Source organism: Peromyscus maniculatus, chromosome 4 (genome assembly GCF_049852395.1).
Source record: "Peromyscus maniculatus bairdii isolate BWxNUB_F1_BW_parent chromosome 4, HU_Pman_BW_mat_3.1, whole genome shotgun sequence".
NCBI classification, from domain to species: Eukaryota; Metazoa; Chordata; class Mammalia; order Rodentia; family Cricetidae; genus Peromyscus; species Peromyscus maniculatus.
In genome coordinates, this window is record NC_134855.1 from 97,611,980 (window position 1) to 97,638,869 (window position 26,890).

General features: G+C 39.8%; 1 protein-coding gene across 21 annotated transcripts in view; it reads left to right on the forward strand.

The window, feature by feature from the left end:
- Positions 1 to 26,265, forward strand: part of Mga (MAX dimerization protein MGA) — an 82,228-nt gene extending 55,963 nt beyond the window's left edge. For 12 of the 21 annotated variants that reach the window (XM_076570399.1, XM_076570401.1, XM_076570407.1 and 9 more), the window contains exons 15-24: positions 1,302 to 1,925; positions 6,982 to 7,272; positions 7,442 to 8,904; positions 11,192 to 11,319; positions 13,051 to 13,102; positions 15,908 to 16,114; positions 18,268 to 18,379; positions 18,646 to 18,879; positions 20,935 to 21,111; positions 22,368 to 26,265. In XM_076570399.1, the coding sequence (XP_076426514.1) occupies positions 1,302 to 1,925; positions 6,982 to 7,272; positions 7,442 to 8,904; positions 11,192 to 11,319; positions 13,051 to 13,102; positions 15,908 to 16,114; positions 18,268 to 18,379; positions 18,646 to 18,879; positions 20,935 to 21,111; positions 22,368 to 23,635 (4,556 nt within the window). In that variant the 3' untranslated portion in view covers positions 23,636 to 26,265. Of the gene's footprint in view, positions 1 to 1,301; positions 1,926 to 6,981; positions 7,273 to 7,441; positions 8,905 to 11,191; positions 11,320 to 13,050; positions 13,103 to 15,907; positions 16,115 to 18,267; positions 18,380 to 18,645; positions 18,880 to 20,934; positions 21,112 to 22,367 lie in introns of those variants that run through there. The other 9 variants (XM_076570414.1, XM_016009510.3, XM_016009514.3 and 6 more) reach the window with 3 other exon arrangements.
- Positions 26,266 to 26,890: the final 625 nt, after the last annotated feature.

Sequence of the window (26,890 nt, forward strand, 5' to 3'; positions counted from 1 at the left end):
ATGTCCTTGCTTAAATATTTTTAAAATAATTCTCATGGTTTATGATACTTGATGAATTGAACTCTGGTTTTACAGTTAAAGACTTTGAGACAGTATATTAATGTAGAAAAGACTCAAGGCTTTACTTTAAAATATTTCTTTTTCCTATGAGGGCTGATGTTTTTTAATACCAACCATATGCATATTCCTTGTACTGACAAATCCTAAGAAGCTAGCAAAAGCTGGTAGGACGAGTTAGTACAGGCAAAAAATAGAAGGCTCTTGTCAGTCATAATTTTCAAGTAGTGTAGTGTTCCTGTGTATTCCTGATTTGTGTATGGAAACTTCTTTTGCCTAACATTTTAGTGCTATGGTCTGTACTAAATTGCCTTCTTGAAACATTTGTTTTAGTTTAAAGTTCTGCAGTTGGTTTATAAAATTCCTCTTTTTTGCTGTTTCAGTTATGTTTAGGAATGTTAAGCAAAGTCTTCATTTTTATTCCTCTAACAGGAAATTGAGATATCTGGCTGAAGGCTGGCGTGAAGCTAGAGGATGGGGAGCTAATGCTTTAAAAAGAACCCATTTTGCCTCTCTATAATGCAGCTTTAATTAGAATTTAAAACAGCAGTAAAAGACAGTACTACTCTCATTTTTTGAAAAATGTGTTTAGATTTTAGAAATATGTAGTACTTAACTATCTCATAAAAGGACAGCCATAGAGCTGGAGCTGCTAAAGCAGGAGGAAATTGTAGAAAAAGGTTTGAAGGTGTGAATGGGGACGTAAGGGTATGTTTTGGGAATCTTGTCCTTCCCTTTTCATCTGTTTTTGTGATAAGGTTAGTGACTGCACTTTGTTTTTAATTTGTGGTTTTTTTGAGACAGGGTCTCTATGTAGCCCTGGCTGTCCTGGAACTCACTATTGTAGATCAGCCTGGCCTCAAAGTCACAGAGATCCGCCTGCCTCTGCTTCCTTGGTGCTGGGATTAAATACATGTGCTACTTCACCCAGCTCCCTCTTATTTTTTTTTAATGCCCTAAGAATTTAGATATATTGTGTAGCTTGAAGAAGTTTAGTCACAACACTCAGTTTTAATCTTTTTTTTTTTATTTTTATTTTATTTTTTTTTTAAGAATTTTAAACTTTGCTTTGGGTTGAGGATAGTGTTTGATTTTTGTGGGTAGTAATTGGCTCATGTAGGTGGGTTGTACCTTTAAGAAATTGATCCCGTGGGCACAACTAATACTGATATAAGCACAGTCACTTAATAGGAGGGCACAGTAAGAAAACTGAACATTTTTGACCTGCAGATTTTTATTTGCAGCGGCTCGGCCCTCTCCTGGTGGTGTGTTCACACAGTTTGTGATGAGCAAAGTTGGAGCCCTGCAGCAGAAGATACCCGGAGTTCGCACACCTCAACCCCTGACAGGGCCACAGAAGTTCAGTATCAGGCCTTCTCCAGTAATGGTCGTCACACCTGTGGTTTCTTCGGAGCCAGTTCAGGTGTGCAGCACTGTGACGGCTGCTGTCACTACTTCCCCTCAAGTGTTTTTAGAAAATGTCACTGCTGTGACATCTGTGACTGCTGTTTCTGATGTGGGAGCTAAAGAAGCTACTGGTTCTTCTGGTGCCTCTGCTGCTGGGGTTGTTGAGATCTCTGAAACTAGTAACACTACCCCTGTAACATCTACCCAGTCTACAGCCACTGTGAACCTTATCAAAACTACTGGGATAACTACTAGTCCTGTGGCTTCGGTTGCATTTCCTAAGTCGTTGGTAGCATCTCCAACCATAACTCTTCCTGTTGCTTCCACTGCCTCCACCTCCGTAGCCATGGTTACCACAGCTGCATCTTCCTCTGTGGTGACCACACCAACTTCATCGCTGAGTTCTGTACCTATTATACTCTCAGGAATTAATGGAAGCCCACCAGTGAGCCAGAGACCAGGTAAGGACTAGTTGTGTTCATCTTCTTTATTTTTATCTATCTAAATGTCTGTCTAAATAACTATATCTATCTATCTATCTATCTATCATCTATCTATATGTTGGTTTTTCTAAACAGGGTTTGTCTGTGTAGCCCTGGTTTTCCTGGAATTTGCTCTGTGGTCTAGGCTGGTCTTGAAATCAGAGATCAGCCTGCCTTGCTCCCAAGTGCTAGGATTAAAGGCATGTGCCATCACCACCTGGCTTCATCTGCTTCATTATAAAGCTATTTAATAGAATTTTCCAGTTGTAATAAAATGAGGAGTTTCCAGTTTTGACACTGTCATCTATAAACGTGATGGGTTGAATTCATATCTGTCTTGAGATGCATGCAGTCCACAGTTTAGACACGCCTGAATGCATTTTAGAGTACCTCGTATATGTTTCAGCCGTAGTATGATATTTTAATTTTTTTTTTCCTTTGGTTTTTTGAGACAGCGTGTCTCTGTGTAGCTTTATTCCTTTCCCAGAACTTGCTTTGGAGACCAGGCTGGCCTGGAACTCACAGAGATCCGCCTGCCTCTGCCTCCCGAGTGCTGGGATTAAAGGTGTGTGCCACCACCGCCCAGCCTATTTTAACGTTCTTAAAACCTTAGAATTCTGTAAAACGGAACCCTGTTAGGGTTTTTATTTTTAATAACAGAGCTTAGGGCTGGTTGTAGGATTAGGAATGACCACTGACTATCTGTACAATTGTATAGTCAGATTTCTTAATTACAAGAATCAACTGTCTTTTAGAGATAATCTGACTGATAGGTTGATAGGACTAGAATTTACCCCAGGAAGTACTAAAAACTCAAAAACATTAGAGTGGGATTGATTGCTGAAGGACATTAGATATGTAAATAGGACCAGAGCTCTGAGCCATTAGAACAGCCTTTAAAATGACATGGGAGGAAATACAATATGCTGTATGATGAAAGCTAGGGTTGTACGTCTTTAAGGAGGGAATTTCTTGTACAGCTGCTGGAGTGGACATTACTCTTTTTCCCTCCCTCCCTCCCTCCCTCCCTCCCTCCCTCCCTCCCTCCCTCCCTCCCTCCCTATCTACCTGAAAAAAAGTCATTGCATTTCTAAGAAAATGTACAGCAGTGACATTTTCTAAAATAGTATACTTACTTATTTTGATAATATTTTTTCCCCCAAGACAGGGTTTCTCTGTGTAACAGTCCTGGCTGTCCTGGATCTCACTTTGTAGACCAGGCTGGACTTGAACTCACTGAGATCCACCTGCCTCTGCCTCCCAAGTGCTGGGATTAAAGGTGTGTGCCACTACCGCCTGGCTTTATTTTGATAATTTTTTATAAATTCTTATTTTATATGTATAGTGTTTTGCCTGCATGCATGTCTATGGACTACATACATACAGTCTTCACAGAGGCTGGCCAGCCTGCCTGCCTGCCTGCCTGTCTTCCTTCCTTAAGACAAAGTCTCATATTCAATCTCAGCTTTCATTGTTATACTTTGTTGACAAATAACCTGACCAAAAATCAAATAACTGAAGAAGGGTTTATTTGGACTCATGGTTTTAAGGGTACAGTCTCAGGAAGGCCATGGCAACAGGAATATGAAATAGTGTGTCACTTGTGTCTGCAGCCAGGAACTTTCTACTTTTATACTATTCAGGACTTGACCCCATGGAATGGTGACATCCACATTCATGATGGGTTTTCCCTTCTTGGTTAAACCTCTATAGGAACACCCTCACAGATGTGCCCAGAGGCTATTCTCCCCGGTGATTCTAAATACCATCAAGTTGATAGTCCAGGTGAACTGACACAGACATGACCAATAAAATAGAGATAAGGAGAAACTTTTTAATGTTTTTTAACTTATATTTTATGTTGGTCAACCTTTTAGTTTTTTTTCTCATTTTTAAAAATATGTTTTAGTTTATGTGAGTGTTTGCATGTACGCAAGTCTACCATGTGCTTGCAGTGCCCACAGGTGCCAGAAGAAGATAGTGGATCCCTAGGAATTGGAATTACAGACTGTTGTGAACCACCTTGTAGGTGCTAAGAACTGAACCTGGGTCCTTTGGAAGCAAAGCCAGTGCTCGTAACCATTGAGGCATCTCACCAGCCCCAAATTTAAATTGGCTTAGGTTAAATGAGTTTAAAATGGTATACTTATCTGTTTTGATAATTTAAAAAAAATTGTTTTTATTTGTATGTTTATTTTATGTATTCTTGTATGTCAGTGGACCATATGCATGCAGTGCTCACAGAAGCCAAAAGAGGGCATGGGATCCTCTGAACCCAGGTCCTCTGCAAGAGCAACAAGTGCTAAGCTATCTTTCCAGCCCCTAATTTTTTATAGTAAATGCAACTAGCTAAAAATGTGATTCTGTTTCACACAAAAAGAAAAAATGCCCTGCACTTATAGGTCAGCAATACATTATTTTCCTAGCGTGTGTGAGGCTCGGAGTTCAAATCTCAATACTGCAGAAGAAAGATGGGTACTTTTTTCTTTATGTAATCAAAGGTTTAAAACTTAAATGGAAATTATTTTTCCATAAAATAACATTATTCTGTATCCACGTGCTACCTGAAATGTAAAATTAAGACATTTTATTTTTATTAATAGAGCTAACTTGGATAACTACTAGTTCTAAGGAAGTGCCATGTAGCCGGAATCTTAAAAGTTCTTATTGATAAAATCAAACCCGGAGCTAGGTATTGGGGTGAACTGGAAGATCAGAGAACAAGCCACAGCTAACCTCACCTGGTCAACTTCTCAGCTGGTCTTGTTTCCTCAGACTGGAAGCTTCTGTGTCCTCATCCCAATGGCTCTCAGCTGAAATGCTGCTCGAAAGCCTGAAGCTTATCCAGCCAAATGCTGCTAGTTTCTGGTCCTCATGCCTTATATACCTTTCTGCTTTCTACCATCACTCCCTAGGATTAAAGGCTCGGCTTTCTGGGATTAAAGGCATGAGTTACCATGCCTGGCTGTTTCCAATGTGGCCTTGAACTCACAGAGATCCCAGATGGATTTCTGCCTCTGGAATGCTAGGATTAAAGGCGTATGCTATCACTGCCTCACTAGTGGCTTTTCTGTTCTCTGACCCCAGATAAGTTTATTAAGGTACACAATGTTTTGGGGAACACAATACCACCACAGTGCCATGGGTTTATTCTCAGCTCATAAAAAGAATCTCATCTTAGACACTTTGTGGCTGACTTTTCATTTGTCCTCCTGCCCCCTCTTTTTTTGGGCACATTTAAGTGAATAATCACATACTCAGAGGAGATAGTAAAGATTCTTTCTTAGTCCGAATGGAGTAAATTAGGCTTTGAACTAAAACTTGAAAAGTTAATGTGTTAGTGTGTTTCTTAGATCATATTAGGTGCTCCCTATTATGAATTACACGTGCTGGCAGGTAGAGCCAAGGTGCCCCAGGGCGGGTGAGCGAGAGAGATGCCATGCAGACAGCACTCAGTGAAGAGTTTTATTTGGTGGGGGGAAGAGAGAGAGGGAGAGAGGGAGAGAGAAGGGCAAGGGGTTCGAGAGGTGCACACCTCATGGGAAAGCAGGAGAGAGAGAAGGAAGGGGCAGCATTTCCCCTTAAGAATAGGCTTTTATATCAAGGCATAGGGTGGCACCAAAGGGCAGGATCAGAATATTAACACACACCCCACCCCGGCACCCCCCTGTAGAACAGGGTCTTACCGTGTATCCCTGGCTGGTCTGAAACTTCGCCTCCCAAGTGGTGGAATCAAATATGCATGTTACCATGCCCAACTAGGTGCATTTTAAAAAATTATTTTGTGTGTATGGGTGTTTTGCCTGTATGTGTCTGCACCACATGCATGCAATGCCCATGGAATCCAGAAGAGGATGTTGGATTCCCCTGGGACTGGAGATACAGATAGTTGTGAGAACCTGGGTTCTCTAGGAGAGCAGCCAGTGCTCTTAACATGAGCCATCTACATGCATGTTTAAAAAAGATGTGTGTACCTTTATGCTTGTATCATTAGAAGCTAGGAGAGGCTTTTGATTCCTTAGAGTTGGAGTTACAGGCAGTTTGTGGTCTTCCCAACTGTTTGCCAGGAACTTAACTTCTTCTGCTAGAGCTGAGCAATCTCTCTAGCTCTCAGGTGCATGTTTTTGTTCAAATTACATAGTATTATTTTCACAGACAATAAAATAGCAAACTTGAGATAGATATCAGCCATGCCAGATAAGTGTACTAATTTGAACTAATATTAGATCAGTTTTGTTTGTACTTATTATTAGCATAATACCCATCTCTTTACCCCAGAACTCTATAATATTATCTTTTCTCAGCTTGTATTTCTGAACAGCTCTTCTAAACATTAAATCTTATTTGATACTGTTAATGGCTTGGAATGTCTTGTTTTTGTTTTGACAGGGTTTCTCTGTGTACCCCTCTTAGAACTCTCTCTGTAGACCAATCTGGCCTTGAACTCACAGAGATCCACCTACCTCTGCCTCCCAAGTGCCAGGACTAAAGGTGTGCATCATCACTGGAAAATGTGATTTCTTTTGGTTTTTCAAGACAAGGTTTCTCTGTAGTTTTGGTGCCTGTCCTGCATCTCGCTCTGTAGATCAGGCTGGCCTCAAACTCAGAGATCCGCCTGACTCTGCCTCATAGCTGGGAGTGCTGGGATTAAAGGCTTGTGCCACCGCCACAGCATAGGAAATGTGATTTCTAAAATGATAATAATAATGAAGATTCAGGTGTGGCGGTGCACACCTTAAATTGGCTCTCAGGGCAGAGAGAGGCATGTCCTTTGAGCTTGAGGCAAACCTATTCTCCTTAGCAAGTTCCAGGACAGTCAGGACTACATAGAGAGACCCTGTCTCAAAATTTAAAAAAAAAAAAATTATATTCTTAACTATAAATAGTGTACTATAGAGGGACAGAATTTCATTAACTTTGTGATTCAAGTTAGACATTACTTGCAGTATTTTTAGATCTAACGTCATCAATATTTTTACCGATGTATTGTGAAAGATAAATTCTAATAGTAGCTTCTCACTTTTCTGTTTTTCAGAAAATACCCCTCAAATTCCAGTGACTACTCCACAGATCTCTCCTAACAATGTGAAACGTACTGGACCTCGATTGTTGTTGATTCCAGTACAGCAGGGTTCTCCTACACTTAGACCAGTCCCAAACACACAACTTCAGGGACAGCGGATGGTCTTACAACCTGTTAGGAGTCCAAGTGGAATGAACCTATTCAGGCACCCCAATGGGCAGATTGTCCAACTCCTACCTTTACATCAGATTCGAGGCTCTAATACCCAACCCAGCTTACAGCCTGTGGTGTTTCGGAACCCAGGTATTAAATTAGAGGTCTTTCTGATGGGTTTTATTGTTGAATCACTTGACCATGTGATGTGTTTGGTATACTAGAATTTTTCTTACTCAGTTTCTTAAGTGGGAATCATACCTTGAAAGACTTGATGAGATGAGCAGTGGTGATTTAAGTTCTTTCTTTTTCTTACCAGGATCTGTGGTGGGAATCCGACTACCAGCTCCTTCCAAATCTTCTGAGACTTCATCATCTTCTACTTCGTCCTCTGCCTTCTCTGTCATGAGTCCTGTAATTCAGGCTGTTGGGTCTTCTCCAACAGTAAATGTTATTACTCAGGCACCTTCATTGGTTTCCGGTGGATCTAGTTTTGTCTCTCAGGCTGGTACACTGACCCTGAGGATTTCTCCTCCTGAACCTCAAAACTTTGCAAGTAAAACAGCCTCTGATAGCAAAATAACAGCCAGCACTGGAGGGCAGCCTGTTGGAACTGCTAGTCTCATTCCTCTGCAGTCAGGTAGCTTTGCCTTGTTGCAGCTCCCAGGACAAAAGCCTGTTTCTAGCTCCATTCTTCAGCAGGTTGCTTCCCTTCAGGTAAAAAAGGAATCTCAGAATGCAGACCAGAAAGATGAAATAAACTCCATCAAAAGAGAGGAGGAAACTAAGAAAGCTCTAACATCAAATGAAGAAGCTGTAGACACCGAGGGTGATAGAATCAAGCAAAACTCAGGAATTATTGCCTCAGAAGATACCTTGAATGATTCATTGGAAGATGGGGGTGATGTTTTGGATGAAGAAACGCTTACAGAAGATGCCAGACCTTATGAACACTCTTTGAGCACTGGGTCTCACACAGATGAAGACAAAGATGGTGATGAAGAATCTGGGAACAGGAATCGGAACAGTCCAAAGGGAAAACAGACTGTTCCAAAGGTTAGGAATATTTCTGAAAAGGTCCAGCGTGTCAGTAAAGTACGGCCTCAAAAATGTGCTGAGGTGAAGATGGAACAGCAGCCAGGATCAGATAATCCAGAGGACCCAGATGAGTTTCTATTCATCCCTAAGGAAGAAAGTAACTTTGAACTACCGGGGAGCCAAGTTAAGGAACAGCAATCTAATTCACAGGCAGAGGCCAAGAAGGATTGTGAAGACTCTCTGGGGAAGGACAGTCTTGGAGAGAGATGGAAAAAACATTTGAAGGGCCCCTTAACTCAGAAGTACATTGGAATTTCACAAGAATATAAGAAAGAGGCAGACATGCAGTTGTTTACAGAAACAAAGCCATGTCAAGAAAATTCTGAACAAGACATCTCTGACTTACTTGGAAAAAGTGGAACTACTGAGAATGATGGAATGTTAAAAACTGAGGACAGTTCTTGGAGTAGCATTTCTAGTTCTGCAGCCTTCTCTATTATTCCTAGGAGAGCTACAAAAGGAAGAAGAGGGAGCAGACGTTTTCAGGATCACTTTCTGCTCCCAAGAGAACAGATCAAACCAAAGCAAGAGACGAGGGGTGGGAGAAGCAGTGCTGGCTTGACTGCTGTGGATTTGGAAGAGGAGGACGAGGAAGACGAGAATGAGAAAACCGATGATTCTGTTGATGAGATTGTGGATGTTGTTTCTGGCTACCAGAGTGAGGAGGTTGATGTAGAAAAGGTGGTGAGCCCATTTTTGTTGTGACTGAAACCTCATGGATTTAAATGATTAGAGAGAGTAGCTTTTCCTAGACTATCACTAAGACCTAATATATTAGTTTGGGTGCTTAAGTTTAGATCATTATTAAATGAGTAGTGTTTAAGGCAACACTATCTTGCTTGTTACTGTTATAAAGGTGGCTTGATCCTTTGGAGTATAGATGGTATAGAGTGCCTACCAAGTTGAATTTTAAAAAAAGATATCTTACATCTTTTAAATCCCTGTAGTTTCTGTCACATTGTCTGTGATGTGGTTGACACTTACCTTATACAGATAAAATAAGAAACAGTGAACGCGGGGGATCTTAGATATAGAGAAGAAGGAGCTTACCTACATTTAGAGGGAAATTTTTTTTCAAGAGAAAAACTGCAAAGTATCTGGTACTTTAATTGACTTATAAATAAGGATATAGCTCTAAAATTGGATAATTTATATATGCATTTGCCTTATACTTTTCCTATAGGCTAATCCTTTTCAAGGACATAAATTCAAGAATATGGGGTTTGCAAGATTCTTTTATAGATCTTACTCTACTTTTATAGTCTCCTTTTTCAGTCATTCTGGGTAAACATTATGTGAACAAACAAAAATGAAACAGCCTAATAAGTAAAACTGTAGCTCTCAGTGGAACTGACTTTGCAGAGCCTCTAGAATGCCGTAATCTTACAGGGACTCTTACTTGAATGTACTAATAATCTAACAGAAAAGTTTACACTGACTTCTTAAAAAAAAAAAACAACCACCACCACTGTGAATGATCTCTAAAATATAAACTCTGTATCATATTTACATGCATGTACTATGTCCAGATTTTCTTTACACTTATTACTAGACTTGTATTTGAATGATATGAGGAATTAACTACTTTGTCTTCTATTGAGATTATTGGATATTATTTACAAAGCCTGCAGTTGAAATCATGAAATAGATGAGTGTGAGGTGCAGGCCTATGATCCTGTCAGTGAGGAAGTAGAGGGAGGATTGCCTGTTTGAGGCTCTCCTGAACTACATGGCACACCCTGTGTCATAAATCTGAACTAGGCACACACTCTTCAGTTCAAGTATTATAAATCAAACCTATATTAGTAACTTTAGATTCTGTTCATTTTTGTTTCATAGGGGTAATTATAATATACATTGTCTAAATTTAACATATATTTCTTAAATTATGCTTAAGTTGAAGTGGGCACTATAGTGATAGCTTGCATTTAGTGTCTATTAGCCTTATGGAGCCTTTAATTTGGAGGTGATTTTTCCAAAATTATAAATGTGAGAATTTTAATAAGGTGATTGGGATACCTTGTTTTGAATTATGCCTCTGAAGCGTAGTGCAAATATATATAAAGATAGCACTTTCTTAGTTTCTGGCATAGTGAGCACTACTTTTAAAGATGGACTTGAAAATATCTGCCTGCTTCGCATCATACATATAACTCTGTAAAAGAATTCAGTGAATTTCTGTGGTAGGTGCTCAGTTTTATTCATTTGCCTCTGTTCTGGAAATAGAAGGAACTACACTTGGGATTACTTTTGAAAACTGAAGTTCTTCAAAAACTCTCATTCTGTCGAGTTGTATCCCATTTCCATGTCTGCCTTACATTAATGTGTGTTGATTTATGGGCATTTGATCAGATATTAGTTATGAAGCCCCCTTAAAACAGGATATTCTGTGGGTTTGGGAGAATGAGGGGTTAGTGTTAGGAATTAAACCCAGGGCCTCACCATGTAAGATTTTATTTAGCTGGGCAGTGGTGGCACACACCTTTAATCCCAGCACTCAGGAGACAGAACCAGGCAGCTCTCTGTGAGTGCAAGGCCAGCCTGGTCTACAGAGCAAGCGAGATCCAGGACAGGCACCAAAACTACACAGAGAAACCCTGTCTCGAAAAGCAAAAAAAAAAATTAAAGCCTTAATGCATCATACATGAATGCTATCCTCTAGAAATATCAAAGCATCAAATATAGCCTCCTAGAAACTCTGCCCAGCCTAAGGTTAATGATACCTGTTTAACATACATTAATGATACCTGTTTAACATACATCTATTACTTAACATAGTTGTTGATGTTAGCTCTAATCGTGTTATCTTTTTTACTTCATTTCTTTTTGTGATTAACAAGCTTAGGGTTGTTAGTACTCATGGTAGATAACTATTTGGAACTAGTTGGTTTAATGAGGGAGAATGCATTTGAAAAGTTGAGTTATGTGTGTCTCCCAATACATTATTTACTGTTCTAATAATATATTTCAGAATAACTATGTAGACTATATTGAGGATGATGAGCAGGTGGATGTTGAGACTATAGAAGAGCTCTCAGAGGAAATTAACGTTGCCTACAAGAAGACCACAGTAACTCACACACAGTCCTTCAAACAGCCGTAAGTCATATTTACCTTTGGATTATTGTTTGGAACCAGAAACAAAACTAAATACTTCATTTAAAACCTCAGGCCACAAACCCACTTCCATTATTCCTTTAGAGTTTGTTGGTTTATTTTTTGTCTCTCTTTTCTCCTGGGTAGTTTAGATGAGACATTGAAATAAGGAAGTCATTTACTTGCGTTGGCCTTTGCCAGCAGGTAGCATATAAATGTGGGTAACATACTGTTAGAGGCTGGTACACTTGTGTTAAAATACTAGTTTTGACTGTAGTACCTGGGAGACAGAGGTAGAGACAGGCAATCTCTTTAGTTTGAGGTTAGACTGGTCTGTATAGAGAGTTCTAGATCAACCAGAGCTATACAGTGAGACCCTGTTTAAAATAATAAGTAAAAAAAAAAATGAAATACTAGTTTTGATAGTATATAGGTACCTAACCTGGACAAGTTTATAATTTCTTTGAACCAATATGCCCTCCATTTAGAGTTTTCATAATGCTAGTATGAGTTGGCTACTCAGCAAAAGTTAGTTCTTTTATATTTTACTAATAAAGCATTAAAATTATAAATTTAGTTACTGTACTAGCTGAACAAGTGAAATACAGGTATGAAATTCTTCCTACCTATTCCACTGATAAAAGGCACAGGATCTTGCTGCGGTGTGTTATCTATTCTTGTGTTAGGAAGCTCTGTAGGAATTGGGGATTGGCATGTAAGAGGACAGGAAGGAAGATGCAGCTTCTCTTGTCTTGTTTCCTAAGGCAGTCTCCTAAGTGACTGTCTTCATTCCAGAGCTGTTTACAGGTTCCTTCAGTTACCTGTTGATTAAAGTGAAAGAGTTTAAATCCCTTAAAACTTAATTATATTTACTGAGTTCAGTAGTATTTCAGACACCTAGATAGGAAAGGTCTACATTTTAAACACATTACTAAAAACAAAAAAAAATAATGTAATCTTAAAAATAACTATTTTTTTAACCATTTTCAACAGTGACAGGAATAAAAGCTTTCTGTGATTAATATAGCCGTATAGGCTATAAATATTTAGAAAGAAATCACTGACAGTGCATATACTATTCTTACACTGTGATTCATGAAGTGAATTTTGATGTGCATGAAAATTCTTACATCTCAAAATGGGTTTGGGCTGCCGTAGTGGCTCATACCTATACTAGAAAGAGGATCATTGCTAATTCCAGGCCAGCAGGATACTTTTGAAATGATTGCAACCATATATGTATTTCTATAATATAGTAACAAGCTATGTAAGGCTTGAAGAAAATTACATTGAGAGACATTGAAGAATTTAGTAAGTAGCTATGCCATGTTATTAGGTTGGAATAATAAAGAGCTAAGAATAACCACTATATAAAGAACACAAACTATAAAAGAACAGAAATTAAATTTAAAGACAGAAACAGATCTCTGAGTTTGAGGCCAGCTTGATCCACATAACAAGTTCAGAACAGTCAGGAGTTGACAATGAGATCCTGCCAATAAATAAACAAACAAACAAATAAGTGAATGAAAAACAGTAATTCATAATTTTAGTGACTATTTGGACACTAGAGATAAAATGAACTGTTGAATAAATTGTTGCCATCTAGTATACCTAGGAGAAAAGAAATGGTTGTAATTTAGGAAGTTTGAAGTGATACAGTTTCATAACAGGTGTGAAAGAGATTGATGTATTGGATTTCAGTAAAACATTAAAATTACTTTCTTTATCTAGGTGTCATAGCCAAATCTCTGCAGATGAAAAAGCTTCTGAAAAGAGTCGAAAGGTATTTCAAATGTATTTAATATAATTTTTTAATAAAATCAGTAACATTTGTTTTATGATTGAAACATAAGATCTATTAGTTGATTTTTTTTTTAAAGGACTATTTTAATTTATTAAAATTAACTTTCCCATCTTTACAGAATTATGCTACCTGTTCCTCTCCTTTCTTAATTCTACTCCTCTCAGAGGATAGAATAAATTTGGAGGATGTTAAATAAAAAAATGGATATAGTTTATGAAAGTAGATCTGTTTATCTGAAAGCAAAATACCCATACATATAAAGGAAAATAATTTAATAATTTTTAAAATTAAGACATTTATAACCCAAGAGTAAAATATGTAAGATTTAATATCAAAATCCATCTTCTTCCACCCCAGGCAGGGCTTCTCTGTGTATCTCTAGCTGTCCTGGAACTTACTTTGTAGACCCTGGCCTTGAACTCATAGAGATCTGCCTCCTCTACCTCCTGAGTGCTGGGATTAAAAGAGTGTGCCACCATGCCTGGTTTAATATCAATTCTTTAAAAATGTGCAAAAAGGAAGAATAGCAAGAAACAGACATTGATAACTATTTTATAAAGCAATGTTATATTCATGTTGCTCAAGGATCATTAGAAAAGCTAGAGTTAGAAACTGTATTTAGATAGAATGCTGAGATGCACAAGAGTAATTATGAACAAAATCCTTTTATGCATAGGAAGAAATCAGTTGAGATCATTGGCAACAGCACAAATAAGCTTATATTATTACTTAAGAATTGAAAGAAGCCACACAAACATGTAACATATTGTCATTCCTGCTAGAGGTGAAGGGCATATTTCCAATTTATTGTAAGCTTGACATGTGTTTACAGCTCTATATATTGTCAGTAACTTCTTTTTTAAAAAATACATTTTAGGGCTGGAGAGTTGGCTCAGTGGTATGTACTGTTTTTCCAGAGGACCCAAGTTTGGGTCCCAGCACCCTTGTCAGGCTTACAACCAGTTGTAGCTTGAGCTCGGTGGGGATCTGATGATTCTGGCCTCTGCTGGCACCTGTACTCAGGTTCACAAGCCCACACAAAGACACAAACACATGTGTGCATAATTAAAAAAATAAATCTTAAAGAAAAAAATAAATTTAAGCCAGGCAGTGGTGGTGCATGCCTCTAATTCCAGTACTCAGGAGGCAAAGGCAAGCGGATTTCTGACTTCAAGGTCAGCCTGGTCTACAGAGCGAGTCCCAGGACAGCCAGAGCTACACAGAAAAACCGTGTCTCGAAAAACCAAAAAATAAATAGATAAATAAATTAATGAGTAAATTTAAAACTGAAGTAAAATAAATAAGACAAATGAGACTTTAAGGTATGCTGAGAGTCAAGAAAGACCTCTCTGAAAAAATACACAGTGGTAGCATTGATTGGGAGGGACAGGGATAAGGAGTCCAAGTCAGACCAAAGCCTAAGCAGTTTAGGCAAGGAAGTCTCACAGTTAGAAATGGCTAAAGGAGCTGGTGAGATGGCTCAGCCCCAAGCCTGATGACCTGAATTTAGCCATAGGATCTACGTGTTGGAAGGAGAGAACTGACTCCTGAAAGTTGTCTTCTGATTTCTACATGTGCAGTATGTCTTATGCTTGCCCTCACTACTACAAATAAGTGTAATTTTGTTTTCTTTTTTAAAGAAAGTACTAGAGAGAAAGTTTATTTAGAAGAGAATGGAAGCAGCCAGGCAGTAGTGGTGCACACCTTTAATCTGAGCACTCAGGAGGCAGAGGCAGGCTGATCTTTGTGAGTTAAAGGCCAGCCTGGTCTACAGAGTGAGTTCCAGGACAGCCAGGGCTACACAGAGAACCCTGTCGTGGGGGCGGGGGGGGGGGGGGGGGGGGGGGGGGGGGGGAGAAGAGAGTGGCAGTTGATCCTTTCCCAAATTGTGAAAGTCCTTTTGTGTATGGGGGTGGGGGTGGAGGAGGTTTGTGCTTGCCACATGTGGAGGCCAGACGTGGATGTTGTCTTCTGTGTCTCCACCTTATTTTTTGAGATAAGGTCTCATTAAACCTGGAATTCACTGTTGGAGCTAGGCTGGCTGACTGACTTTTAACACCCACCCCCCACCCCACGCTGCCTCCAATCTGCCTGTCTCCACTTGTCCAATGCTGGGGCTACAAAGGCCCACTCTCTTGCCCAGTTTTTATATTGATGCTGAAGGTCTCAGCTCGGGTCCTCAGGCCTACATAGCAAGCACTGTGCCCACTGAGCCGTTTCTTTAATCTCCCTAAAGTTGTTTTGTTTTGTTTTGCTGGGCAGTGGTGGTGCATGCCTTTTATCTATCCCAGCACTTGGGAGACCGAGGCAGGCTGATGTCTGTGAGTTTGAGACACCTGGTCTACAAAGTGAGTTCCAGGACAGCCAAGGCTGTTACACAGAGAAACCCTGACAAGGGGGAAAAAGATATATAATTTCTTTTCTCTCAATCAAGATTGTGATTTTTTTGTTATGTTCTGAAAACTAATTTTAATGATGATAAATTATATAAATAAGCTTTTCTAAACCTTTCCTTCCTAGCCTCCGGATGCTTCCTTCTCATTTGAGAATCACCAAAACTTGAGCTGGGAAGTAATATGATTGTGTTAATATATATTAGAATTCATACTATTGATGTTGTTGAAATGAGATTTGGAGGAAAGATAGATTGGTAAGATGAGCAGTTGAGAGGCCATTATAACAATCCAGAAAGAAAGTGTATCTGAGATAGAACAGTATCATTTGGGATGGAGGAAGAGGGCAAGTACATGTGAAAGATGCTGAGGAAACAATCTTTTTGGACAGCTTCCATTAATTTCCCCAAAATTGAAAGATGATTGCTGGAGTGATAAACCACAGAAAGAAACAGAAGCCTTTGCATATTACCGCCGGACACATACTGCCAATGAGCGGCGGCGGCGTGGTGAAATGAGGGATCTCTTTGAAAAATTGAAGATTACATTGGGTTTACTTCATTCTTCCAAAGTTTCCAAAAGTCTCATTCTTACTCGGGTAAGTATTCTGTAGATATATAAACATAAGTTCATATGTAAGCATAAGCTCAACTAAGAGACTCTTGCAGATGAGAAAGGAGATCCATTGTCATGAGGGAGATGGAAACAGAGTTACTTGTCTTAACAATTCAGTGAAGTTAGTGGTTAGTCATGGCGCCTCATACCTGGTATGCCAGCACTTGAGAGGCTGAACAGGAAGATTGCCATGAGTTCAAGGTCAGCCTGAGCTACAGAGTGAGGCTGTGTCAAAAACAGCACTAGTAAATTAGCAATAACTACTTTATGGGGGAAAAATTATGTTAAGTCAGAATAACTTTACATTGAATACTAATTTCTTTTGTGTTTGAAGCCTGGAAAGCAGAGAAGATTTGTGTGTGGGTGTGTGGTGTGTAAGAACATGAGTCTATGGGTATGTGTTCCCATGAGCATGCATGCAGAGATGGGAGCAAGATGTTGGGTGTCTTCCTTTATCACTTTCTTTTTTATTACTTTGAGACAGGGTCTGTCAGAGAACTGTCAGCTTGCCTTTATGGCTAGGCTGGGTGGCCATTGAGCTTTTGGGATCTGCCTGTCTGCTCATCTCGATGCTAGAGTTACAGGTTTGTGTAGCCATGCTTAGCTTTATGTGAGTGCTGAGGATTCAGACTCAGGTCCTCATGCTTGTAAGGTAAGTGCTGCTGTTGTTACCCAGTGAGCCATCTCCCTAGCCCCAGATGTTTGAAGTTCTTCAAGTCAGGAGCTAAGGGCTGAGAGGGATAGCTCAGTCAACAAAGTGCTTACCTTGCGAACATGAAGGCCTGAGTTCCTTAACTCCAGAATCTACATTACAAAAGAAAAAAACTGGGTGGGGCTGGAAAGATGGCTCAGTGGTTAAAGGCACTTGCTGTTCTACTAGAGGACCCCAGTTTAATTCTCAGCATCCTTGTTGAGCATCTCTCAACCACCTGTAGCTCAAAGGGAATCGAACATACTCTGTCCTCTTACAGCACACCCACACATGTGACAGATACACATGGACAAAAAAATAGGAAAAAAAAAAAACCAAAAAACTAAATGTGGTGGCACATACTTTTAATGTCAGCTTTGGGTAGGTAGAAATAGACAGATTCCATGGGCTCACTGGCCAGCCAGCTTAGCCTGCTTGGTGAGCTCCAGGACTGTTAGAGAGCGTGTCAAAAAAAGGAAGATAGATAGCACTGTCAGGTCAGAAACTCTGAGTCTGTGTGCTGGTCTCTTTAGATTAGTCCCTATATCATTTATAACAGTTTATCATAGTGTAAAATGCATAGTAGAAGAATATTAGCACACATCATTTTTTTGGGTAGGAATTGAACATGAGGTTTCATGCATGTGAGGCAAGTCCTTTACCACCAACTAACTATATCCATAACCCTTAACACACTTCTTAATAGTTGACAGTCTTTAAAAAAAAACAATGAAATACTCAAATTAGCAGAAGTTTTAGCTCTATGCATAGACCATCTAAGATAATATTGTTTCATTACTTTTAAGTAGAAGTTGGAGAAGTAGCCGGGTGGTGGTGGCACACGCCTTTAATCCCAGCACTGGGAGGCAGAGGCAGGCGGATCTCTGTGAGTTCGAGGCCAGCCTGGGCTACCAAGTGAGTTCCAGGAAAGGCGCAAAGCTACACAAGAGAAACCCTGTCTCGAAAAATGGGAAAAAAAAAAAAAAAAAAAAAAAAAAAAGTTGGAGAAGTATACATCTAGCATTCATACTCTATTGAAATGAAACAGATTTTATAAACATTATTTTAAAATTCAATTTAAATATAAAGCACAACATGAATGTTTTATATCTGCTTGCAGTAGTTGAAAACACTCAGTGATGATTTTTAGGAATAATCATTATCTACATTCCCTAAAAATACAGGCTAGAAAACAATTGAACAAAAAATTTTGGGTTGGTGATAGAGCTTGAGGTAGAACACTGGCCTAGCATGCACAAGGCCCAAAGTTTCTGTTTCCAGCACTACGGTCAGCGGCTCGGTCCTTAACCAATTTTTGAAACATCAGTAGTTGTCTATAATGTTCTCTAAAATGCTAGCTTAAACTATTTTTATTAAAGAAATTATGTAAGCCTCCTGTACTTTTAGGAGTGAGTAGTCTATTGACATTACTGTTTCTATTTTAGGCATTCAGTGAAATTCAAGGACTAACAGACCAGGCAGATAAATTGATAGGACAGAAAAATCTCCTGAGTCGAAAACGAAATGTTTTGATACGGAAGGTATCATCTCTTTCAGGTAAGCTGTGTAAATGTGGGAAAGAGCACAATAAATCTTTAGCAAGGGGAAATGCTCACTGGGTCTTTCAGAGTCTGTTTAGATTAAGGCATCTCAGATTTATAGCAGAGTTACCTCTGACTGAGTGGGTTATATCTTCTTAATTGTAATCACTCTTGCCTTCCTAATTTTGGGGAATATAATTAAATCAACTAGATTTCAGCTATTTCTCATTATTATGTGGGGTCATACAGAGAGTGGTAACTTTATTCCCTATCAACCTGTAGGTAAGACGGAAGAAGTGGTCCTGAAGAAGCTAGAGTATATTTATGCAAAACAACAAGCACTAGAGGCACAAAAAAGAAAAAAGAAGATGGGATCAGATGAGTTTGGTGTCTCTCCCAGAATTAGCAAACAGCTGGAGGGATCGTCTACATCATCTGTAGATCTTGGACAAATGTTCTTAAATAACAGGAGGGGGAAACCTTTGATTCTTTCCAGAAAAAGAGACCAGGCTACAGGTAGGAGGGACATCCTTTGCTTTCCTTAATATAGGTATACATCAATTTATTTTAGTGGACTGACCATCTTTTCTTACCTATAGTTCTTATTAAATGAATTAGCGATGAGTTTTAAGAAAAAGAACTATAGCTGGGTGGTGGTGGTGGTGGTGGTGGTGGTGGTGGTGGTGGTGGTGGTGGTGGTGGTGGTGGTGGTGGACGCCTTTAATCCCACCACTTAGGAGGCAGAGGCAGGCTGATCTCTGTGAGTTCAGGACCAACCTGGTTTATAGAGTGAGTTCCAGGACAGCCAGGGCTACACAGAGAAATCCTGTCTCAAAAACAAAACAAAGTAAAAACAAGAAAAGAAAAATAAAAATAGAACTTTTAAGTTGTACATTTCAATTGTTGGCTTTACACATACAGATAAGTCCTAAGACATTGGTATTCTGATGTGTGAATCCTAGTTGTGATAGCAGTCTACAATACATGTTTCTAGTAAGTGCATGATTGCTTTTGTATGTGAACTCTTGATTTTCTTGTATTTATTATTGGTTAAGAAATAAATTGGAACTTTTAAAAGTTTTTTTTTTTTTTTTTTTTTAAGTTAAATTGGACATGGGGATATGTATCTATAGTCTCAGCTACTTGGGAGGCTAGTACAGGCAGATTGTTTAAGGCTCAAAATTTAGGTCAGCCTAGGTAACATAGTGAGACTTGTTTCTTTTAAAAAGGAATACTTTAATTTCTTTGAACTAGTCAATTTTTCATTGTTTCTATTAAGGAACAAAGGAAACTGGCTTTAATTTCTTTCTTATCGTTGATTTTGGAAGTGGCTACACTGGTTCATTGTTACTTGCTGGTCTCTTAGAGAGAGTGCTGTAGTGGTATTTGCTCCACCCGTGACCTTGGGCTATACAGCGCAAAGGAGGAGGTGCTTCCTGCTGTTGTCATGACCTCTTATAAGGAGTTAGAGAAGGGTCGCTTGACCCATCTCCCTGCTCCTCCCTTTGAGGTGGATTCGCTCCCAGTCAGATCAGAGGACGACTTCTGCTGTCTACTCCGTTCTGTAATCGTGACTGTATTTCCTCAATGTATATCTTAATAAATTCTGTTACCCATTTAATAGACTCATGTGAATTGATCGTAATAAGTGGCGCCCAACATAGGGCATTGTCAGTCTTAATTTGTACAGGTATTCCCATGATGGCCATAACTTCTAATAGGTGTATAATCACAGAATCAGCCTTTTCAGAACTCATAGGAGTTGCCCATTGAAATCCTGAATAGGTGTCAATGGTATGGTGTATAAACTTTAATCTTCCAAATTCTGTGAAATGAAACACATCCCATCTCACAATTACAGAACAGAGTAGACAGCAGAAGTCGTCCTCTGATCTGACCGGGAGCGAATCCACCTCAAAGGGAGGAGCAGGGAGATGGGTCAAGCGACCCTTCTCCCACTCCTTATAAGAGGCCATGACAACAGCAGGAAGCACCTCCTCCTTTGGGCTGTATAGCCCAAGGTCACGGGTGGAGCAAATACCACTACAGCGTCTCCCCCAACCCCCACTGCCGCCCGCCCCAAGACAGGATTTCTTGGGTGCCTGTCTTGGATCTTGCTCTGTAGACCAGACTGGCTTCGAACTCACAGAGATCTCACCTGGCTCTGCCTCCCGAATGCTGGGATTAAAGGTGTGTGCTACCACCACTCAGCTCCAGAGTGTTCTTGTTGACTCTTAAAATAGCTCAGTGTATGGACCAGAAAAATCTGACTTATATCTAAGTGGATTCTAAAATAAGAACTAGTTTTAACATTACAGAGTAAAATAATAGTATTTTAAGAAAAGAATTGAATGACCAGTTACTTGAATTCACAAATGGAAAGACACTATGGCCTAGAAACTTAAATGACTTTTATATGAGTGTATAGGACAAGAAGCCTGTGAATAGACTTGTGTATGCCTTCATCTAAGCTTGCTTTGTACCTTTCAAGTCAGGGTTTATGACTGCCTCTCTTGAGTACACTAACATTAATTGAAAGTTTGTTTTACTAATTTTTCATTTTCTTTGCAGAAAGTGCATTGCCTTCTAGTACTCCACACTCCTCTGCAAACCTGGTGATGACTCCACAAGGCCAGTTACTTACCCTCAAAGGCCCCCTATTCTCAGGACCAGTGGTAGCTGTCTCTCCTGCTCTCTTAGATGCTGATCTGAAGCCTCAAGTTGCAAGTAGTCCTATGGCTCAGTCAGGTATGTGGTGGTATCCTCTACTGTTAGGAAAAAGTATCATGGTATCTCAGTGACAGGAAGCCTTTGGATCTGTTCTGTAGTAATCCAGAGCTGATCTGTTGGTATTTGCCTTGGTAAGAAATGGCCCTCCTAGCTTAATGGGTGGTTTTACCTGGGATTGGAAACTGTTTTGTGAACTCTAGTGAAATTTCTAAGCAGGAGAAGAATTAAAACGATGTCAAAATGAAATGATGATGTGGAAGGGCCAATATTTATGTTCTTCATAAATGATCATTCATTGTTTTGTGTTGTACTTAGAAGGGGTGTACTCCCATGGTACCAATCCAATGTATTGTTTGAGCAGCTCCTTTTCTCAGCAAAGACTAAAGTATGGTTTTGGTAGTTTGGGTTCTAGACATCCAAACCCCTGTTAAGGAAGTGTATTCTTTTTATTTTTTTTATTTTTTTATTTTTTTATTTTTTTTTTTGGTTTTTCGAGACAGGGTTTCTCTGTGTAGCTTTGCGCCTTTCCTGGAACTCACTTGGTAGCCCAGGCTGGCCTCGAACTCACAGAGATTCGCCTGGCTCTGCCTCCCGAGTGCTGGGATTAAAGGCGTGCGCCACCACCGCCCGGCTAAGGAAGTGTATTCTTATCACTCTTAGAATTGAAGTTGTTTTGTTGCCAGCACAGCAACAGTTCCTTGTCTCTGCTGCCAGGTCTACTCTGGAGTACTCCCTTTCCCCTCGCTCTGCTGATCCTTCACTTCCATTTTCCCTTCTAACTAGCAGTTAATTGGGTGAACCCAGTCAAGATGTATTTCTACCTCAGGACAAGAATTAGCTTGGCAGGCTGGACTTTTGATGGTGGCCTGTGCCCATAATTCCAGCACTTAGGAAACTAGGGCAGGACTTTGTGAGTTGGAGGCCAGCCCTGGACTACATAGGAAGATCCCGACTCTGTCTGAATCTAGAGCTGGGAATGTAGCTCTGCGATAGAATACTTGCCTAGTATAGGCAAAGCCTTGGATTCTGTCTCTATCACTGTTCTCCCAATCCAGAAAAAGAAAAGAATTACCTGTGGAGATTTCTAAAAAATAATTAAATGGAAGTAGTACTAATAATGAAATATCTCAAGTGTCTTGGCTAGATTTTCATCCATCGTTCTGATAGAAGTGGACTGGGGAATTCAGATAGAATGACTTGGGAAAGAGAGGGGGATATAAGAAATTCTCATTATGTAAATCTAATGAATTCTGTCTTTAATTTTTAATTTTCAGAGAATGATGACTTATTTATGATGCCACGAATTGTTAATGTGACATCATTGGCTGCAGAGGACAATTTGGTAGATGTGGGTGGCAGCAAATATCCTCATGAAGTTCCTGATGGCAAGCCACTTGACCACCTGAGAGACATTGTTGGGAATGAAGCCAGCTCCTTAAAAGATACAGATAGGATCTCTTCCAGAGGAAGCCATAGAGACGGCAGAATGGCACGGGGTGCAACACAAGTGTTTTTGGCAAATAAAGATTCTGGGTTTCCACATGTAGTCGATGTTTCCAATGTGCAGGCAGCACAGGAGTTTGTACCTAAGAAGATTTCTGGTGATGTGAGAGGACATCGGTATAAATGGAAAGAGTGTGAGTTGAGAGGAGAGAGACTGAAGTCAAAGGAATCGCAGTTTCATAAATTAAAGATGAAGGATCTCAAAGACTCAAGCATAGAGATGGAACTGAGGAAGGTAGCGTCAGCTATTGAGGATGCAGCCCTTGATCCCAGTGAGCTGCTGACTGCCACGGAGGATGAGGATGACACTGATGAGACCCTGACTTCACTGCTCAATGAGATTGCCTTTCTCAATCAGCAGCTGAACGATGACTCCGGCCTGGCAGAACTGCCTGGCTCAATGGATACAGAATTCCCAGAGGATGCTCATCGGGCTTTTATCAGTAAACTTGCTCCTGGGAACAGATCAGCTTTCCAAGTTGGACACTTGGGAACGGGTTTGAAAGAGTTGCCTGATGTTCAAGAGGAGAGTGAATCAATCAGCCCCCTCCTCTTGCACTTGGAAGATGATGACTTTTCTGAGAATGAAAAACAACTTGGGGACACAGCTTCTGAGCCAGATGTCCTTAAGATTGTTATCGACTCTGAGATAAAGGATTCTCTGGTTCCCCATAGGAAATCTGGTGATAGAGGGAAGAGTACTTCGGGTCTCCCTGCAGAGCCTGAAAGTGTATCCTCACCTCCCATCCTACACATGAAGACTGGCCCAGAGAACAGCAACACAGATACTTTGTGGAGGCCTATGCCAAAGTTGGCCCCTTTGGGTTTAAAAGTGGCTAATCCTCCTAGTGACACAGATGGTCAGAGTCTCAAGGTGATGCCTTCCTTGGCACCTATAGCTGCCAAAGTCGGACACAAAGTGAACTTAACAGGGAATAATGACCAGGAAGGGCGGGAGAACAAGGTGATGCCTACATTGGCACCTGTTGTGGCTAAATTGGGCAGCTCCGGGGTTCCATCAAGTTCTTCAGGGAAATGAACTCATTCATCCTCATGCAAAAGCCAGGCTATGAGGGGAAACTGAATTTCACCTCCTTTCTCTGCAGGCATCTGTGTGTTTGTCTTACTGAACTATAATCTTTGACTTTGATTATGTGTGGATATTGATGGAGAAAGGGGGCGTAGGGTGCTGGTCCTGGTGTTTGAAATTCTGATCATGTTAAAAATGTTACCTCACTTGTGGTGCTGGGTCCCCCATCTTCTCTAAGAAGGTGTGATCCCTCTTGCCCAAGGAATTCATAACAAGAATCTGGCTCCCTCGAGTACCTTTTTTTTCCCCCTGAGAAAATGCTTGAGACTTGGAATTACTATGAACTAAACTGCAGGTGATAGTTGTTAGCTCTAAAATCTGAGAATTTTGATACAGTTGTGTAAAGGGAGCTAAAAAAGAATTTTTAGTTACTGTTTCAACAATAGGGCATGATAGAACTGGGCATGATAGTGCACACTTGTAATTCTACCACTTAGAAGACGAAAGCAGGATTACAAGCTGTGTCTGGCCTGGCTATAAAAGACCCCCCCACACACACACACACACACACAAATTGGGGGAGAAAGAAGGAGGGAAGAATGTTATGTTAGATAGGATGGATATTATGGAATACCAAAGTGAAGGGTTTTGTCATTCAGCAGACTGTTCTTTCACATCCTGAATAGCTGTTCCCTTACCCTTTCAGTCATCATTATAAACTTAAGCTTTTTGGTAAAGTAGGAATATACTTTTAACTTTTACTATTAATGTACTTATTTTGAGAGGCTAAAAAAGAGATACTTCCTTACTGTTTTTTTGGGATATTGAAAGATTTGTTCATAATGCCAGGGATTTCTACCCATTAGTTTTTTGGAGGTAGACATAGAGACAGTTCCTTCTTTTTCCAAAATCATGTCACTCCAGAAACAGCTAAAATAAAAAGCAGTTTCTTCCCAAACCAGAGACCATAGCCAAAATAAAAATTTGTGGAGCTGGATATTTCCTAAATGGAACCAGCCTCTAAGTGCTTGAAGGTTTCATTCACTGTTACCTTCACAGGATGTAAAGAAAAGGCAAATCACTGTAGGCATTCTTGACCAGGGAAGTAAGGCAGTATTTGAGTCACAAGATATATTTTTTATCTGCTACCATGGCATCAATGATGTGTAGAGCTTTTTCACTCATTAACTGTCAGGATATGAAGGACTGACAACCTGTAAAGATGAAGATATTTATATTTTTGTATAGTTGTTTTCATAGATTTCTCAAAGGATGAAGTTTTCAACCTAGAAGAGATTTGTATTGAGTATAGAAATGTTTCCTATCTAGTTTGTAAATAATCATGGTGCATTTGAGGGGTCTCTTGGAAACTCCTGGGGCAAGAATCACTGTTGTGAAAATGTATAGACTGAGATTTAGCTGCTGCATTTTGCCTTTCTTAAATAATTATATTTTGGAATGTAACCGTCCTGTCTGCAATGACAGGCTCTGCTTGTGTTGTACAACACTTGAACACAAGTGCTTCCGGTGCCTGGGCTGTGCCTGGGCAATGATTCTGTTTCTTTTACATCCCTGCCTTCTCTATCTCAAGTCCCACTCAGTGTATCTTCAGACCTGGGTTGTGAGACCAACTTTGGAATGAATCTAGCCAGTGAATTATGACTTCTGTGTTTGATTCCCTTTTTAGATTAACTCTGATAATCATCAGATTCAAAGATGAAGAAATTTCCACTGCAGTGGAAGTGAATTCTTCATTGGTTTTGTGCTGCCTGCCTTCCTGGACAGCTCATCAGCACTTAACCTTCCTGTTTACTACAAAAGCCTGACATAGTAAAACAGGATTCCTCAGCTTCTCCTTTGTCCTTTTTGTCCTTTACCCAACTGACTTCATCCAATGCCTTAGCCAAGGAGTGCAGCACCTGTTGCCCTTGCTAACAGCTGTCCTCGGAGACCTAGTTCTTTAGCACGGGCATAGCAATTTCCAGTGGTTTTATTGCCTGTCTCTTTCCCATGTTTCCTTCTGGCTTTTGAGAGTCAGACAAGAAGCAGACAAGGGAGTGAATAATCCTCAGGAAAAGAAGGACCATTGTAGCTTCTGAAGACTTTCTCCCCCCCCCCCCTTTTTTTTTTTTAATTTGGAAAAAAATATAGTTCAGAGTTTATTCTTGATTGGAAGATACTTGGCTGTGTTTATGAGAGATGTAGAAAGATAGAAATGAGGTTTGGTTCTAGGTGTTCAGGGAAAGCTGCAGATGTTATTACAAACTCCCAAGATACGTTGTTCTTAAGACAGATTTAGGAGATATCAGGGCTAATTTGAGGAGGGCTTAGTCTTCAGAACAATCTTGTAGTCTTGACAGAAATCCAAAATCTCCCCAAACTCCTACCCTTTGCATTAGGGTAACCTTACATTAGGAGAAACTGGTCTATGAAAATGACATGTATGATTATGAAAGGTGAATTTAAGTGAGAACATTGAAGGAACCTGGAAAAAAAAGCTCCCACCCTAACTAAGAAGCATGATCTCAGTAGACCAATAACTCGCCTTTTTATACACCTGTAAATAAATGGAATGTTTTTAAGAATATAATTATGTCAGATTTAGCATTTTCTTTTATATATTAAATATATATCTTTCATTTCTGCTTTTGAAAGTGATTATTTTTTTAGAAATAACAGAAGTTTGGCAGTTGGAAGGCAAGACATGTGAACCTGAAATAAACCAGTTATACTAATTAAATCAGAACTTGGTGTTGGGAGGTTTTTGCCTGGTTAGAGAATTCAATGTCCTTAGATATATTTGAAAGAGAATGCTATTGAAGTGATCTTTTCAGAAGCTTCTTGTCCTTAAACTTTTTATGTGCCATTTGGGAAGACCTTTGGTGTCTTATTTAGGACTTCAAAATTACATATAATTGGATGACAAATATTTGCCATTCTGTAGTGAAGAGTTAGTTTCCTAGTACCGCTGTTGCCTTGTGGGGAACAACAGGACATAAACACAATCGTACTGGCTAGAGAATATAGGTGTTCTTTTAAAATATGTGTATGTGTATTGGATACGTGTGCCATGACATGCATGTGGAGATAAACGACAACTTTGTGGATTCACTTCTCTGCTCCCAGGGATTGAACTCAGGTTGTCAAGCATTCACGACAAACAGTTAAACTCACTGAGCCCTCTTGACAGCCTGATAGGTGTTCTTCAGACAAGGTGTTCAAGGGTTTCATCATTTTACAAAGTGTCCCGTGTCTCCCCCCCCC